General features: G+C 50.3%; 1 protein-coding gene across 2 annotated transcripts in view; it reads right to left on the reverse strand.

Moving 5' to 3' along the window:
- Positions 1–12367: 12367 nt before the first annotated feature.
- Psd4 (pleckstrin and Sec7 domain containing 4) overlaps positions 12368–16721 on the reverse strand; it is a 35927-nt gene continuing 31573 nt past the window's right edge. For both annotated transcript variants that reach the window (XM_029556679.1, XM_029556680.1), the window contains exons 13-17: positions 16641–16711; positions 16194–16357; positions 15584–15728; positions 15184–15327; positions 12368–13867 (exon numbers count right to left, since the gene is read on the reverse strand). In XM_029556679.1, the coding sequence (XP_029412539.1) occupies positions 13610–13867; positions 15184–15327; positions 15584–15728; positions 16194–16357; positions 16641–16711 (782 nt within the window). In that variant the 3' untranslated portion in view covers positions 12368–13609. The remainder of the gene's footprint in view (positions 13868–15183; positions 15328–15583; positions 15729–16193; positions 16358–16640; positions 16712–16721) is intronic.

Raw genomic sequence — 16721 nt, forward strand, 5'->3', positions numbered from 1 at the left:
GCAACTGAGGCTTTTCATGGCTTTGAACCTCTGGGTTCATGAGTGCCCTAAGATAACCCCACCCAAGAATCATTTTGAGATTTTGGTATCCCCAAGAGCCTACACAGTAATCCTTTGTGTTTACAGATGAACTTCCTCCAGAGGCACTGTGTGCCCCTGGCAGTTTCCCTTCATGTCCCAAATGACAAAGGGTCTTGGCATGGTGCAAAACTCACCTTCCTTTCTTTGAGCTCAGCTGGTCATCACAGGATACTCAGCTCAAAGAAGATGTTGGGAGACCTATCCAGGAGGTCAAACCAAGGGTCCTCTTGGTGGCTGAGAAAACATTTCTATGTTGACTGAAAGAGACAATTCAAAGTACCACTGCACTGGGGCAGGTGCTGGGAGAAGTCTGGTAGCATATGAGAGGGACACAATGAAGAAAGAATATAACAAGGACAGAAGACACATGGGGCTGAGCTGGAGGGCCATGTCCACCTTGGGAAAGTGAGGGATGCATTTGTGAGTGGCTGCATGTAGAGGGGACTGATTCACTCTGCAGGGGAGTTGATTGCCCTAGTTTCTTGGCAGAAGAACTACTAGTAAAGCATGGGTCCAGAATATTCCCAAAGCACCTAGAACAATCTTTCATTGTCCCTGTGAAAAGACTTTACCTTTAAGGAGAGCTCTCCCTATCCATTACCACCTACCCCCAGTCCTCCCTGCTTCTTAGTATGTAGTACCTAGTACCTAGTAGCTATGAGTTTCTTACTGGAGGACAGAGCAGCTGGAACCCTGCCTGCGTCCCAGGTGGGCAGAACTACTATGGGACTCTCTTGTCCATGTCCCCAAGTTCCAAATAGGAAAGGTGTCGGGGCAGAGAGGAAGCTTGGGTTCCCCCTCCACGGCCAGCCCCAAGCCCTTCCTTTTGGATTCCCCCTCCATGGTTGGCCCCAAGCCCCTCCTTTCGCCCTCACTTCTCCAAAATTCTTGCCTTAAGTTATTACTAAGAAAAATGTATTTTCTGCCCACAGTGTGCCAGACGCACACTCAACCTTAAAGTTCAAGGAAGAGAATTAATGACCATAGTCTACAAACCCTGAAATAGAGACTCAGGGAGGGTGAGAGGACTGCGAAGAGTTCCCCTCTCCCATCTTCCTGATACTTTCTTTCTTCCAGATACAGTCATCTTCCCCTGTGTGTATCAATGTAAATATTCTTTGAAACAGTTACTTTGGGCAGGCACAGGAAGAGGGGACTGGGGATCTCCCTGTCCACCATCAGTGGGGACTATTCCTCACCATCAGCCAATGAGACAGGGGCTGTGGCTACTTTTTCAGCCCGTCCTTGCTCTCTCACTCTCTAGTCCTCTCTCAGCTCAAAGCTTACAATAACTTGTCACATACACAAAAGCCTACTTTCTTTTCTTAAAATTTATTGTTTTTATTTTATGTGTATGAGTGTATTGCCCGGATATGTGTAAGTGCACCCATGTCTTACAATGGCCGTGGAGATCAGAAGAGGGAGTCAGATCCCCTGGAACTGTAGTTACAGATGGTTGTCAGCTGCCATGTGGGCGCTGGGAATGGAACCCAGGTCCTCTGCAAGAGTAGCCAGTGCTCTTAACTGCTAAGCTATCGCTCCAGCCCCACAAAGGCCTACTTTCATTCACTAAAGTTCATTCACATCCTCTTCTGTCTCTGATTCTGAACACTGATCCTATTTTGCACGTGGGGAAACAGGCCAATAGATGACTTTATCAAGGTCACTCAGAGAGTCCACAGAGGAGGCCAGAGCATGGTCAGAACTCTTTTCAGAGGCCTCGTCTGCATTCTGTTATGAGGCCTCAGAAATCTGGATGTCAGGAATGCTTTTGAAAGACCTCAGGTGCTTTTCCCTTCATGTGGAGGGGCCAAGGTTACTGGGTCAGTTAGAGCACTGTCACATACTCCACACTTGGTAATAGCCCTGAATAAAAGATCCCGGAGGCAGCAGAAAGAACTCTGGGGCCACAGTGCATGAATATGACAGGTTAATTTCTGATTCTCCTTTGCCTTTGACTTCATGCTACCTGGCTACCTACTGGCAGTCACTCTTTAACCTTTAGGATCAGAAAGCATTCCGGAACTCTGTGGCAGAGCTGATTGCTCCTCTATCATTATCCTCTGACATCAGAGCCCAGGCACCACTGTGATTCTGGGAGAAAGGTCCCTCCCTCACACAGGGTTCTGGTCTCCTCTTTCTCCTTCTGCGTCTTTTACTTTAGCCTTCCCTTCTCTCCTCTGCTGAATTCCCAGCAGTGGTTCCGTTCCTCTTTGTGGCAGACCTTGGCATCTTCAGGCATGTGGATGCATGAAGAAGAAAGTGGCTGTCGGGGAAGGGCTTGGAGGTCCTTGTAGGTTCAGAAAAGGCCAGGAGTTCTGCATCCAGCTCCCTCTTCTCTTTGCCCTAACTCACTGGAGGTTTCTGCGATACAGCCCCTGGGATGGGCACCTCCTGGACGGCAGGCCCCTGTCCCCAGGGCTCCAGGCAGGCTCACACATGTAAGCACAGAGCAGCCATCACCCCTCATCCAGCATCTCAATTCTCCCCAAACAGAACCAGGTGTCTGGCCTTTCTTCTACTGGTGAAGGCAGGCAGCACAGGTCTCTCTCCCCAGTCTGAGCAGCTTTCCCTGAACAACTCCAACAACTCCTGAGCGGCCTGGATGCGGTGCAGCTTCAAGAGACTTAGGGCATCGCGCCCAGGCTGAGACCTTGGGGCTTGAAGAGGCCTGGCGGGGGAGGGGCGGCGCCCCAGCTCCTCCGCATCTGTGCCCTGTGGCAGCGGGCCAGGCTGGGGAGCGAGGCGCTGCCTGCGGCTCTCCCAGGGAAATGTGATTTCCCTTGAGTGAAGCGGACTGTGCAGTGTGGAAATTGGCTCTTTTCTGAGCGAGCGGTGGCTGTTGGTGCGAAGTCGGGCGGGCTCGAGCCCGCGGGAGGCCGTGCTGGCCCCCGGAGTGAGCCGGGAGCAGCCATGTGCTGAGAACTCATTAGGGATAAATCAAACTAGTAACAGCATGACGCCAACACCCTCCCCCTCATCACGCCTCCCTTTCCACCCTCTCCCCCTTCTGAGACCCCTTACTCCCTCCTCCTCTGCAGTGGCCCTCTCCCATCGGACTGCTTCTCCCCATCCAGGCCACCCTTCCTCAGCCAAGGCACCCTCCCCTTCAGTCAGTGACCTCTGCCCTCTCCCCCCAACACCCCCCAGCAGCCAAGGCACCCTCCCTTTCAGCCAGGGGTCTCTGCCCCACAGCCAAGGATGCCATTTCCACATTCTCCCCAGGGTATCCTCTCTTCAGCTAGGACTACTTTATCCCCAACTTCCAAGAGCCTAAGTTCACACATGTGCACACATCCCATTTCCATGTGCGAATGCAGCCAGGCCACCCTTCCTCAGCCAAGGCACTCTCCCCTTCAGTCAGTGACCTCTGCCCTCCCCCCCCACCCCCAGCAGCCAAGGCACCCTCCCTTTCAGCCAGGGGTCTCTGCCCCACTTCCAAGGATGCCATTTCCACATTCTCCCCAGGGTATCCTCTCTTCAGCTGGGACTACTTTATCCCCAACTTCTAAGAGCCTAAGTTCACACATGTGCACACATCCCATTTCCATGTGCGAATGCACATTCGAGGGCACACACACCCCAACCTGCTGTTCAAAGTCCAGGAGCTGTCTTTGAATGAGAAATGTGCTCATTTACAAATACAGCTTTTTCCTTGGTATAATAATAATTATATATTATTAGTGGAAGTAGAGACATTGATAGCAAGCCTAAGGACAGCCCCAGGTCTTACTAGAAGTACAGATAGGGAGTTCACATTCCAGACCACCTCATCCTGCTCAGGTGACTTTGCCCCCTCCCTTTCCATTCCCCCACATTCTTCCTGGGGGACCCAGAACAGAGGCTCAACCTGTGGGCAGCATCATTTCTCCTACATACGTGTCCCTAGAGAGCTGAGAGCACCCAACTGTTGGTAAAATGGATGAGCTTGGTCAGAATGGAAATTCAGTCCCTACCAAAGCAGAAAGGTAGGAGAAAGAAGTGAAGACAGGGCAAGATCTTGGCCCACTAGTTCTGGGAGCACGTAAAGGCTAGAAAGTTTTTTTTCTGTAACAATTGGGGCCATTTTCTCCCCCTGAATGGCCCTCCTGGCGGATGAGGGCACAGGTCGGCTCACTGTGTGCTATTCCTGGGGCTGGTTGTAGGTATCATGAGACCCTGTTGGTTATTGTCACAAGATGAGGTCCTTGGTCATCACCTTTGCCTCCCCCTGGGTGAGACTGGCCAAGGTATGTTGCTAAGTGAGTCATGGGATGGAGGGTAGAGCTGTGGTTGGCTTTGGTTCCCGCTGGCTGTGACCCCAGAAAGGTCCTTCTCAGTTCCTTAGTTGAAAACCTCGTGGCTCCCTCAGAATGGTATTTCCCTTTGAATTTTTATGTGATTGCTGCCAACTTGGTGAAAACCCCAGCAGCTTCATCTCACCCTCACAGGTAAGGAGCCTCTTTCTCCCCAACTTCCAGAAATTCTCTATCCATCCAGTAAATACCATATTTCTATGTTTGGGTGTTGTTTTGTTTATATCTTTTTTACTTTTTGAGACAGAATCTCTGATCTAGAACCTGCCATGTGACTTAAGATGACTTTGATCTTCCTGTCTCCAACCCCTGAGTGCTAGAATTATACATGTGGCATGCCTAGCTTTCCATGTTTGGAATCTGGTCTCTGTTGGACTGTGGGTGGGGTGGCTACCCAGACTTGGGTTCTACTTCAATATATGTAACTACAGCCAGATTTCTAAAGGACTTTGGAATGGTGCAGAAGCCAGGACTGCTGATGTGCCAGTCAACACAAGCAGGGACATGAGGATTCTGCTTCCAATTATATTAATTCAGGAGTTGTCCATGAATCACCTGCTCTGGAGCCATTCCCTTCGGCAAGCAAGTAGGAAAATCAAGGTGAACCCAACAGGAATTATCACACCCGAACAAAGAACAAATGCTTAGAAATGTGGTCTGTCCATATTCATAGAGCAAGGTGGGAAAATGATGAAGATCATAGGAGAGATGCATATAAAATACAGAAATAAGTTAAAATACAGAAATAAGTTGCAAAATCCCCCAGGCTCCTCCCAGGCTTCTCTGGCAATACTAGCTGTCTTCTTCTGCAAGTGGCCCCTAGGAATGCCCCCCTGCAAGCACCAAGCCTTGCTTGATCCAACAGCTTGGCCTCCCTTCCCTAGAAAGGGGTTTTTCGAGCCTTCCTTTCTGACCCAGACAGTGATTAGGTCATCAGGCAATGAAGACTCAAAATGTCAGTGTTAGGCTGAGGATATACCTCACCACTTGCCTAAAGCAGGACTTCCTGGGTTGAATCCCCAGTAACAGAAATTAAAAAGTCAGTGATCTTTCCCAAACACCTACCTGGCCAGTCCACCACCACTGTCTTTGACCTTGCCCTGGCTCCAGCTCACTAGGAAAGCTAGTATTTGGAGCCACTATCTCTCAGACTTGTTCTTTGTTCCTATACCTGGGCAAGGAACTAGGAGGTGGGTAACCACAGGCTGAAAACAGAATAGACCAGAATAGATGCCCCTCCCTGCATGCCTTCACTGGTCTGCTGGTCCCTCTCCTCCTACTTTGATAACCCCTGCACCCAGAGTGGGGCCAGCCCAGCCCCTGATCACAAGTCCATGGAACTGAAGAGAAAGGAGTGAGTGGAGAGTGGGAGACGACAAGTCAAGGAAGGGAGAGAAAGTGTGTGTGGTGGAGGTGGGAGAGCTGGAGATATCACCTAGCAGTGAGTTCTAGAACTTCCAGGGATGGTGACAGTGATACAGGCCTTGGGGACAGAACTTACCTCCATGGTCCCCTCCCTACTCCATCTCACACACATTATATCAGGACTAGGAAGATAGAAGGAGGTTACTTAGGGGCCAGAACAAAAAGATGGAGGAATTGCAGTCCCCAAATGCCCCAGGGGAGGTAGTAAGGGAGGCAGAGGAAGGGGAGCAGGTGCCTTCTCTCAGCAGCCAGGATGTGTAGGGTGGGGGTGCCCAGACCCAGGCCAAGGCTTAGGACCCATCTGAGCATGTCGTCTGCTAAGGAGGAGCAGAGAGGCAGAGGAGGGGAGGGTAGGGAGGTGAATAAATAATAGGAAATAAAACTTCATGAAGCAGAAAATAAAAGGCAGATTATACAGATGTGGCAATTTGAAGGATCATTGCCTCTGTCCTCTTTTTAACTGCTGCATCTGGAGTTTTGAAGGCGGCTTATCCTCTCCCTCCCTCTGCCAGGTCCCCGCCTGGCTGGAGGCCCCCACAGGGCCAAGGCACGAGTGGGGACGGCACCTCAAACACCTCTGCTGGTGGCATTTCCTCAGATCACGCGTGGCTGCCCAGCCTTGGGCGAGCTTGCAGGGCCAGGGCAGGCGGGTGAGAGGCCAGGTGCTATGTCTAGGGTGAAGCTCTGGACAGGTGTGGGTGTGGCCATCTCTGAGAAAAAAAGGCAGTGTTTGTGAGTTCAGCATGCATGAGGACCAGGTGGGTTATGGCGAGTGTCAGGACAGCTGGGGACCACAGGCAGAGCCTGGATGGTCAGGAGCAGAATGAGAATTTGTGTCAACATGAGGAAGCAAGCGGCCCCTGGCAAAGGGAGTTTGGAAGACCGTCAGACTGAAGGTCTGTGTGGCTTCTTCCCTCTCTTCATCTAAATTCATTTGTTAAGCCTCAATTTGACACTGTGCCAGGTGCTATATAAACAGACATGGTCCCTGCCTTTAAGGAATTTCCAACCTAAGACACACACACAGTGACACTTTGTTTATTTTAAATATTAATGTATTCCCTACCTTGTTCCAGGGAAGATTTGAGACAGCTCATAGGAAATGCATGCAATCAGTTAGTAAGATAGGAATTTTAAAACGCATTGGGACCACAGAAAATATACCACCGGTGGGGCAGTGGACCTATGTGGTGGTAGAGTTAGTCTAGAAACTGGCCTTGAGTCTTTGGATAGTTGGACAGTCAAATGACAAGGCAGGCGACCACCGTCATATCCTTGGCTCTCACTCAGTGTTCTGGCTCTCAGAAGAAGCAGTCTTTTCACTAGTACTTGGCTATAAAGGCCCTAATAAAGAAAACTAAGTGTGTATGAATCCCTCAAAGACACTGCAGGCAATTCAGGTCCACTCTCCCCAGGATCCCCCAATGCAGCATCCAGCAGGGGGAGCTGAACTTCCAAGGTCTGTCCAGTAGGAGCAGAGAAATTTAAGATCTCTTGAGCAAAGAAGGACTCAATTCTCTTCACCCTCCCTCCAGACTTATTTCCAGTGAGTTTTGGACACAGACTTAGGACATGGACATGACCACAGTCTCAAAGGAGATATTAGATAAAGTCAAGGCTCCAAGAGTCATCCTACCTAGGGCGAGGGCAATGACCACATATAGGGAAGGAGAGTGGCCAGGAGACATGGTCAGGACTCTTGTGCAGGCCCCAAACAAGGGAGAAATCTCTTCTCTGCCCAAACCTGTTTCATATCCCAGATGGGGCAAAGAGTTCAGAAAACCGTTAAGTTTCTAAGTTGAATGTAAAGGTGAGGCAAAGACCGTTTTTGGTAATCTACATTTGTGTTCTGAGGTGTTGTCTTTCAAAGCAATGGAAGAAGTATAACAGAATGATTTACAGTATTGGGGTATCAAGATGCATCTGGGGGAGATGACAATAAGTCAAATCATATCAGTAATAAGTGACACCTATACAGTAGTTTATACTTCAAGAAAGATTTACTGAGGAGCCACATCTGGCAGATAGAACTCCAGGTCTGAAACTCAGATTAAAGATCTGGGCTAAAGGCTTTCCTTTGGAGACGTCCCAGAAGCTCTCCTGAAAGCCCGAGTCGGCCAAGGGAGACCTCCAAGGCTGCACCTTGAGAAGAGATGGCATTTACAGGATAAGGAGAGCAAGAAGAATTGTAGAAACAACGGAAGAGGAACATGCCAGAAAGAACTAGGGGTGCTGGAAGCCCAGGGAGGAAATGTATTCAGATGTGTCAGACTCAAAATATCAAACCCTGGAGGAGGGCCCTGACTCTGCCATTAGAAGGTCTTAGAGCAGAGAGACAAAAAAGGGGGAGGAGGGGTGGGTAGAGAGAGGGGATAATTTTAGAGTAACTGGAGGAAACCCAAGACGGCCTTCATGAAGGAAGTGGTATGTGGGTTCTAGCTGGTTTTCTCTCATCATGCATTCCTCCTAACTAGTCCTTCCGGTACTCAGAAATTCTCAGCACCTGTGACCAGTCCCTGTCCTGTAGGCGATAATTGGCCTCACTCACAACATCTCCCAAGGTAGAATTTAATTATCTCAACCCTTTGGCCTTGCTTTAAGTGATTGGCTCAGATATGGGAACAAGGCAGCTGCTAGCTTCGAGAAACTCTTCTTGGATTTGAGATCAAACTTCCAGGAAGGAGTCTTTATCTGTTAGATTTGCACCAAATGGATCTTGGGAGCTACTAGGGCCCTTTTGGCTCCATGAAGAATCCTCAGAAAAACAAGAGAGAAAGTTCACCAGTGTTGTTGTGGACACAGATCTCCCAGTTACTGTTAAAGCCTATTTGAGCCAAAATGCATTACTTAGCACTCGGGGCAGAGGGAGTGTCAAGTGCAGAGGCCTAGCTGCTCCAAACAAAATGGCTTGTCTGAAGGCAGGACCTAAGCCAGAGCCCAGAGACTGCAGGAGGGTCCCTGGGGTGATCCAGGAAAGCGTCATACTAATAGTTAACCTGGCAGGCTTTCCTCCCTTTCCAGGCATTGTTCTGAGGTGTTTACCTGCATAATTCTACTCCCTCCTCTATGAGGTAAGTAGTGTTATTATCCCCATTTTAGAGAGAAACAAACAGAAGCACAAGAGGCCAGGTAACTGGCCCATGGCCAGACAGATGGAAAACATGCAGCTGGGATTTATCCCGAGGCAGCCTGACTCTAGGGCCTCAATGCAAGTCACATGGTCTACAGGACCAAAGGCTGCTTTGCATGAGGTTGGATGAAGGCAGAGACCATGTATTTGATGACTGAAGGTCATCAATGGTCTTCAGTGTGGTGTTTCAGGGAGGGGTGGGGTGGAGGAATATGGAAGGAGGAATAAGATCTAGGTAGTAATAGGAACCAGGTGAGGGAGAAGCAGCTGGTAAGGCCCATCCATCCTGAGAGTTAGTCACAGACACGAGAAAAGCCAGTGTCAGCCATGGGAAGCAGCAGAGTCTAAGGCAGGACTGTGATGCCCCTTTTTTACTGTTGGTGGTAATGGCAGGCATCTGCTAGGCAAGAAAATGGACTGGGTAGAAAGTAGGTCTCCTGGGCCTGGAGAGATGGCTCAGCAGTTAAAAGCACGGGCTGCTCTTGTAGAGGACCCAGCACCCCCATGGCAGTTAATTATCTGTAACTCCAGTTCCAAGGGATCCAACACCCTCTTCTGACCTCCTCAGGCATTGAACGACACAAGTATACTTACATAAGTGCAGGCAATACACTCATACACATAAAATAAAAATAATAAAATAATTTTTAAAAGAAAGGTGAGGGGAAAATGTCCACAATAGTGTCAGAGTCTCAGCACACAAACACCATCCCTTCATCAGAGGAGACGGGAGGAAGAGGAGAGCAGGTAAATGTGTGAGCCACTTAGATGGCGAGGCACACAGGCAGCCAGAAACGCTGGACGTGAAGGTGTCATATGGGGGCAATGGGGACAGGCCATTAGGGAAAGAGTGGCTATTTCAGGAAGCCTTCAACTACCCATGTGCACACCGGTGGGGAGGGATGGGAAGCCTACATATGCCAGGTTCTCCCAAGGCTCCAGGCCACTGTCTTGATATTTTTCCCTTTCATTAAAAAAAAAAAAATGAGATGATCTTAAATTTACATATAAGTTATACAAATAGAATCATAGTTTGCTCTATTTATTGTCGAAACTCACTCATCTTCTTTGTTTTCACTTGTTTGAGACAGAGTCTCATTCTGAAGCCCAGGCCAGCCTGGAACTTACTATGTAGCCTGAAACTCATGTAGCTGACCAGGAATTCATGGCCACGAATCACACCAACCTCCCAAGTGTGGGGATTATAGGCATAAGCCACCATGTCTGACTCATCCTTTTATAAAAATGTTTATTTATTTATTTACTTATATATTTATTTATTTAATGCATATGGGTATTTTGCCTGCAGCTATGTAAGTGCACCACATACATGCAATGCCTGCAGAGACAGAAAAGGGAGTCAGATCCCCTGGAACTGGAGTTGCAGTTATTAGTCACCATGTGGGTGCTAAGAAACAATGTGGGTCTTCTGCAAGAGCAGTCAGTATTCTTCCCTGCTGGGCCACCTCTGCAACCTTCTTTACTCATCTTCCTTAAAGCAAGCCACAAGCCTGTCAGTCCTCTGCTTAAACACGTCACTGCACGAAAGTCACACTCTTTGGTGCATTCAAGACCCTTCTGATCCAGCTGCAGTGCCCCTTGACAGCCCCATCTCCCTCGGTCATTCTGCCCTTCCAGTCTGGATGCTTTCAACTCCTACGTAGTCCCTTGTCTCTAGATGCACAAGACATTGAACCTCCAAAGCAGAAGAGCCAGGCCTTGAACCTCTAACTTTTAAAAATCTTCCTTGGTATCTCGCAAATAATAGATGTCTCCTACAGGAAGTCATCAGAGCAGAGACTTCAAGAGACCAGGAAAAGGTAACAGCAGCATCACTCCGGGTCACAGCAGTCCCAAGCCCCCAGTGACTGAACTTCCCTAAATGGAAAAGGAAGGGCTGGAACCAAATAAAGACCCTGCACTCATCACCAAGAACCTCTGCCCAGTTCCTTCTTCCAGGACGTGAAGCACCAACCCAGTGGCTGGAACTGGAGCTTAGGAGGCAGACACAGACCTGCCCATCCCTGGGGTTGGGGTTGGGCCTCACTCAGTTCTTACGATCCTCACAACCAGGAGCAGCTCATGGGGAGCTCTGAGCTTCCTCCATAAAGAGGCAGAAACTTCCTGTCAACAGAAAGATACCAGCACCTCAGTCCTTTGCTTAGGAGAGGCCTCCCCAGATGGTGGGAGCTCTGGCTTGGGACACCACAAGTTTGAGGAAGTGGAAGATTCTAGATTAGGAGATGGCCCAAGGGCACAGGCTTACTTCCTGTTTGGTGTTGCTACTGCACACCTGAGCTGCCCAATGCTAGGGAGAGGCACGCTCACCTCCCAGTGGCCACTTGTTAGAACTGCAGCCCAGTGATCATGTCTCCAATTCTAAAGACTCCTGTGGGGTGAAGTGCCAGGAAGCCACAATCACTCAGCTGTGGGTGCCACACTCAGCTGTGGGAGATGCCAGTTCCACATGAAAAAGGAGGACAGAAACAGCATACACGACCGGGACAAATCTCCACCTTTTATTCTGGTGTTGGAAATTAGAACACATGAGGTCAAAGAACCCACTCAAGGCCACTTGCTTGTAAGTGTCAGTTCTGAGCCAAGTCATAGCCAACCCGATCCTAAGTTTCTTCCCCAATACAAAGAAAAAACTGGACTCTGGTTATGTGGTTGTTAATGTCCACTACACCTTAGAGTTGCTCAAGAAGTTTTAAACATATCTACTTATCCAACCTCACAGGCTTACTGAGTCAAAATCTCTGGGTGCGAGGTAAGAGTGGGCCTTTTGCTTCTCCAGAAAGATAGAGTGTGTCTTAATACTGACAGCTGGAAACGAGTGGGCAAGACTGCCAACTCAGGGAGCCAGGGAGCTTGGTGCATTGTGAATCCCTATACTGGCCATATAAAGTGTCCCATAGCATCTGTAAGATGAATAAATGAGTGGATGAAAAAAAAATGACTGCAAGGTTTTTTGATAGCCTGTAACCCTGTGCCTGATACACACAGAACATGCTATACACATGCACAAACACGGTACCGCTCAGGGGCAAAGGGGGATGCAGCCTGCTACACTGCAGGTGACCCTGGCTGCCTGACTCTTTCTCACAGTCTTGCACACATGCTTCTTTGTTAGGCTGTATTTATTGCCCAGGGGCAAAGGGGGATGCAGCCTGCTACACTGTAGGTGACCCTGGCTGCCTCTTTCTCACAGTCTTGCACACATGCTTCTTTGTTAGGCTGTATTTATTGCACACCCATTGGGTGCATGGGCCAGCCCCAAGCCCTGGCCAGAGATCCCCCCCCCCATGTGACCCCCAAGGCCCAGCCCCACTTTGTGGAGTTCCAGGCCTCCAGGGTTGTTATAAAACATCATTGGAAGGGAGGAGGGTGGCCCAGCAGCCCCCCCCCATGTGACCCCCAAGGCCCAACCCCTCCAGGGTTGTTATAAAACATCATTGGAAGGGAGGAGGGTGGCCCAGCAGGAAGGCAGGAGAGGCCATGTGTCAGCTGCTGGGTGGGCAGCAGAGGCCTACTCACACACATGGCTGAACAGAGACAATGGTGGCTGCTCCCCTAGCCCAGCCTCCTTCCTACAGGCACAGCCTCAAGTCCCTGAGTCTCCAGAACCTCCCCTAGAGAACAGGCCTGGCTGGGAGGAAGCCAGAGGGCAGTACAAGGGGATTTCCCAGGGTAGGGTAGCAAGGTTCTGGAAGCTGCTCTGGGGAGAGGAAAGGGGTCCTGTCACACACAGGAAGGCGGCTTTGAGGGGCATTTGGGAAGGGGTGCCTAGTGTAGTATTCCAAAGCTGGCTGAGAACCCATGCCTCCACCCTTCACCTTCGCCACCAGGCAGACTCCCAAGAGGAACAGTCGCCACCCTTTTACCCCTTCACTCTGCACAGTGGTCTGCACCTGAAAAGCCACCTTCATTGCTCCAGGGAAACAAAGGCTCCTTGTTCTCAGAGCTCCAGGGTTCTCCCCAGAGCTCTGGAGGCCCCCACCACTGCTGCCTTCCCTGGCTCAGGCCACAGGCTCTGCTCTGTGGATTAACAATTGGGCATGAGACTTTCTCGTCTGCCTGGGGACAAGGCTGATTAAAGCACCAGACCAGAAGCCTGAAGCCCCATAGCCTCCCTGAGTCCTTGAAACCTGACAGGGTGCCTGCCAGAAGACTGCTCCCTAGTGGGCAGAGCTGGAGCGACCCTGCTCTCTGGGTCACAGGATGCTGGTTACAATTTCCCAAGAGATCCTTCCTGCCCTAGCCTCCCTGAAACCCTCTGCTGCTAGGTCACCTAATTCTCAGAGCAAGACTGTCCCCAGGGATGGGGATGCCCTGGCTAAACAGCCTCAAGCTCCCTCCCAGAAGCCTAGGCCCCCATGTACTGAGGCTGCTCTGGATTCTGGGAAATGAAGGGGACATGGGATAGACTCTGGAAGTGGAACCAAGTCCTCATTCAACCTTCCTCTTCCCTCAAGAATGGTCAGGGATTGGAGCAATGGAGGGGCTGCTATAGGGGCTGATGAGCAGGCCTGGATTAGGGAAGCCAGAGAATCGGGACCAGAGAAAAGTGAGAGCTGTCTCATCTCTCCTCATGGCCCTGGTAAAATAAAGCTTCTTCGCAGGTTTCATCTCGGCCCGCCCCAGAGCAGGGTCCAGTGACTGTGAGATGGCGATGGCTTCACAGCTGATTACGGTTTCTCTTGGGGATGATCTTCCGATAGGTTCTGCGCTCTGAGATGTTGCGTTTCACCTTGGCTGTGGTGGGGGCCTCATCTTGATGCAGGGATGGGCTTGAGTGGGACTTTTTCAGGCTGGGCTTGAGCTCCAGAGTGCCTTCAGCTGCCTTCTTAAGCTGCTCCTCCCACAGAACCAGGTCCCCAGAGGGGCAGTGCAGGCGGGCCACCAGAAGCTGCACATACGTCTCATAGCGAGTTTTCTGCAACACACAACCCCACTATTGTACTGTAGTACTGTAACTAACATCTCTAGACCATGTTACAACTCCAAGATGTATAACCCACCATGTCTGGAATCTATGCAGCACTATACCCAAACAGCTCACATCTGGACCTAGTCCTACTGCAGTCTGAAGAGGTGCACTTTAACAACATGTAACTACAGATCATGATGCTAAGGATTCTCATCTTAAACTTAAAACTCAGCTTAAAACTCCTGAGGTCTCTGTGACTAGCATCCTAGATTCAGGTCCCAGTTTGTAAAGTGCCTTCCTACCCTCCATTCCACTAAATCCTCATCCCTGACCTGGGAGATTGGCTAGGCACAAATCATTCCCATATGATTTACAAAGGAGGAAATGTGGTAAAGGAAGACTAAATGTAGCCAGTGGCTAAAGGGCCCAGTTGGGCTGTGGTAGGGATAAGCTAGGTCCTTTCACCCTGAGTGACTTTTCACCTCTGGATGACCACCAGGAATATAACCAACAAGCCAAAGGGCTGGGAAGGGACCTTGAGAGTCAGAGAGTGACTAGGCTACATGAGGGCCAGGTGGGCACAGGCAAGAGGTCTCAGCCTCCAGATGATGTCCAAACCCTCTATTCTCACACTGTTCCTGGTCTACCCTTCCTTTCTAGTGGGTCTCCACCATATCCAAGACCCTTAAGACTTCTGGAGTCAGTACTTGGAATTAGAGCCCCAGAGTGTGTACTGTTAATGAGGCCAAGGCAGAATTGGGGTGTATGTTGATGGGGAGACTAGAGCTAATAGAGGTCATGTCTCAGATGAGAACCCAAGTACTAATGTGACCAGACAGCAAGAAAATTAATCAGATCTGGACAAATCATTGGATTTCTCTGGGCTTCAGTTTCTTCATTCATAAAATAAAAATAACATACCTACCCCAGAATTGTTGCATAATTAAGTGGTGAAATCCAGAGAAGTAATGAAAGCATGGAGTAGGAATTAGAAGGGGTACTTCAGCAATATCGTTTTTCCTCTATCTTAGGAAAAACCAAACACACTCCTAGGCGGAACAAATATCCTGTAAAATACTGTCCCCCTGTGCTTCCAGACAAGAAACGTTTCCAGACGAAAGGTATGGGGTCCTTAGTGCTCACAGACCCCACTCCTTTTGCGGTGCCCTAGCCTACTTGTGGGTGTGCCTCTAAAAGCAAGTCTTCCTGGTCTGGGACAGAGGGAACTGCGGCTACAAGGACAGAGGCAGCCAGGAGAGGGCGGCAGAGGGCTCAGCTAGTGAGTGTCCGAACCAGGCAGTTGGGAGATTGCAAATTCCCACCTCGTATTCCAGATACTCCTTCCGCAAGCGGTACTCTCCCAGCTCTCGACTTCGGCTCCGGCGCTCTGGTAAATTCCTCTGCAAATCCAGCAGGTCATCAGAGGCAGCGTCCAGGCAATTCTCATGGGATCGATGCTGCTCCTCCTGGGAGCGGAAAGGGGAGAGGAAGCTGACCCCAGTCCTCCAACCCCTCACCAAGGTGACTCTCTCGCAGCACTCTGGGTCCAGGTTGCACAGCCTTGCCCGCATCCCTGGGTCCAGGGGTGCCGCGTGTTCCTCAATCTGTCCCAAGCCAGGGTGCACGGCTCTGCCCACCACCCCTTCCTCCTGAGCATCCTTTCAGGACGCCCACACCCACTTCAGCCCTTCCCACACCTCAGCTGGCTAAGGGAAGCAGTACCAGAGAGCTCTGAGCCAGGCTCATGGGTAGAATAGGCCTCACGAATCTGCGTTGGGAGCCCACAGCGGCTGGAAAGGGTGGTGCCGAGTGAGTGGCAGCAGCCAGGTTGATGCGTGCAATCCAGGAAGTCATTTCCTTGGCAGTGCTGTGGGCGAAAGAGGCATGAGTTCCCAGAGGTATGGTCTGAGTCAGGTCATGCACCCTTCCCTCACTCTACCCCCCACTTCCCACACCTCTGGTATTGTCCCAAACCAGAAGTCCTGTCATTAACCAGTGGTTGACTGGATTTTATCTGTCAAACAGGAAAATCCAGGAAAGCAATAGTTCTTATATCAAATGTCAAAAGCATCAGGGGTTGGTGGCTTCCTGGAATCCTCTGTTCACAATTGGGAGGCTTGACCCTGTCTTACAAGGACAAGTGGGTGCATTGACCAAGGAGCAGCCGCACTATGCTTTGTCTCTGCATGCCCAACCCCTTTTGCAACACAGCATGCTAAGGTTTTCCTGGTCAAGATAGCAGCCCTCACGAGGGATGGGACCAACAGACATCAAGGTGTCGGGGGAGTGGAACTCAAGGCCTTGGCACTTCGTTCCAACCCTAGAGACTCACGGTGCCTGGAAGAGGTAGAGACGCCAGTCAGCAGTCCGAAGCTGGAAGACGTGGGGCTTCTTGGTGTAGTGGGTGGCTGGACTGGCCAAGGAGTGGTGCACCCCCACCGGCTCATCCACCATCTGCCCCACCAGACTCTCCCCCTCCAGGCAGTAGTCCTCTCCCTGCCACCATACACAGGGTTCAGTAAAGAGGTTATCAGCTACCCACCCTTCCCACAGTTCTGGGCCTTTCCTTGACTCCTACTGACTGGATTCTGAATAACACTTTTAACAACTGGCATCTTTCCAGAATGCTAGTATTACCTACTTAACATTTCTAAGGCTTTTGTAGTCCATATCCCAGAATACCATTCCCAGCCTACAAAGTGCTTATCTACCCTCCCCCACTGGATCTTCACCACATCCCTGTGAGGTTGGCAGTCAACGCTATGGATTCCCTTCCTACCTTTAGGAAGTAAAGAACCATCCCTCGAAGTAAGGTGTGAAACATCTTCCAGCCACGCTTGCCCCATGGCGCTGTCCCAAG

The sequence above is a fragment of the Nannospalax galili genome, unplaced genomic scaffold (genome assembly GCF_000622305.1).
Source record: "Nannospalax galili isolate Female #2095 unplaced genomic scaffold, S.galili_v1.0 scaffold1267, whole genome shotgun sequence".
NCBI classification, from domain to species: domain Eukaryota; kingdom Metazoa; phylum Chordata; class Mammalia; order Rodentia; family Spalacidae; genus Nannospalax; species Nannospalax galili.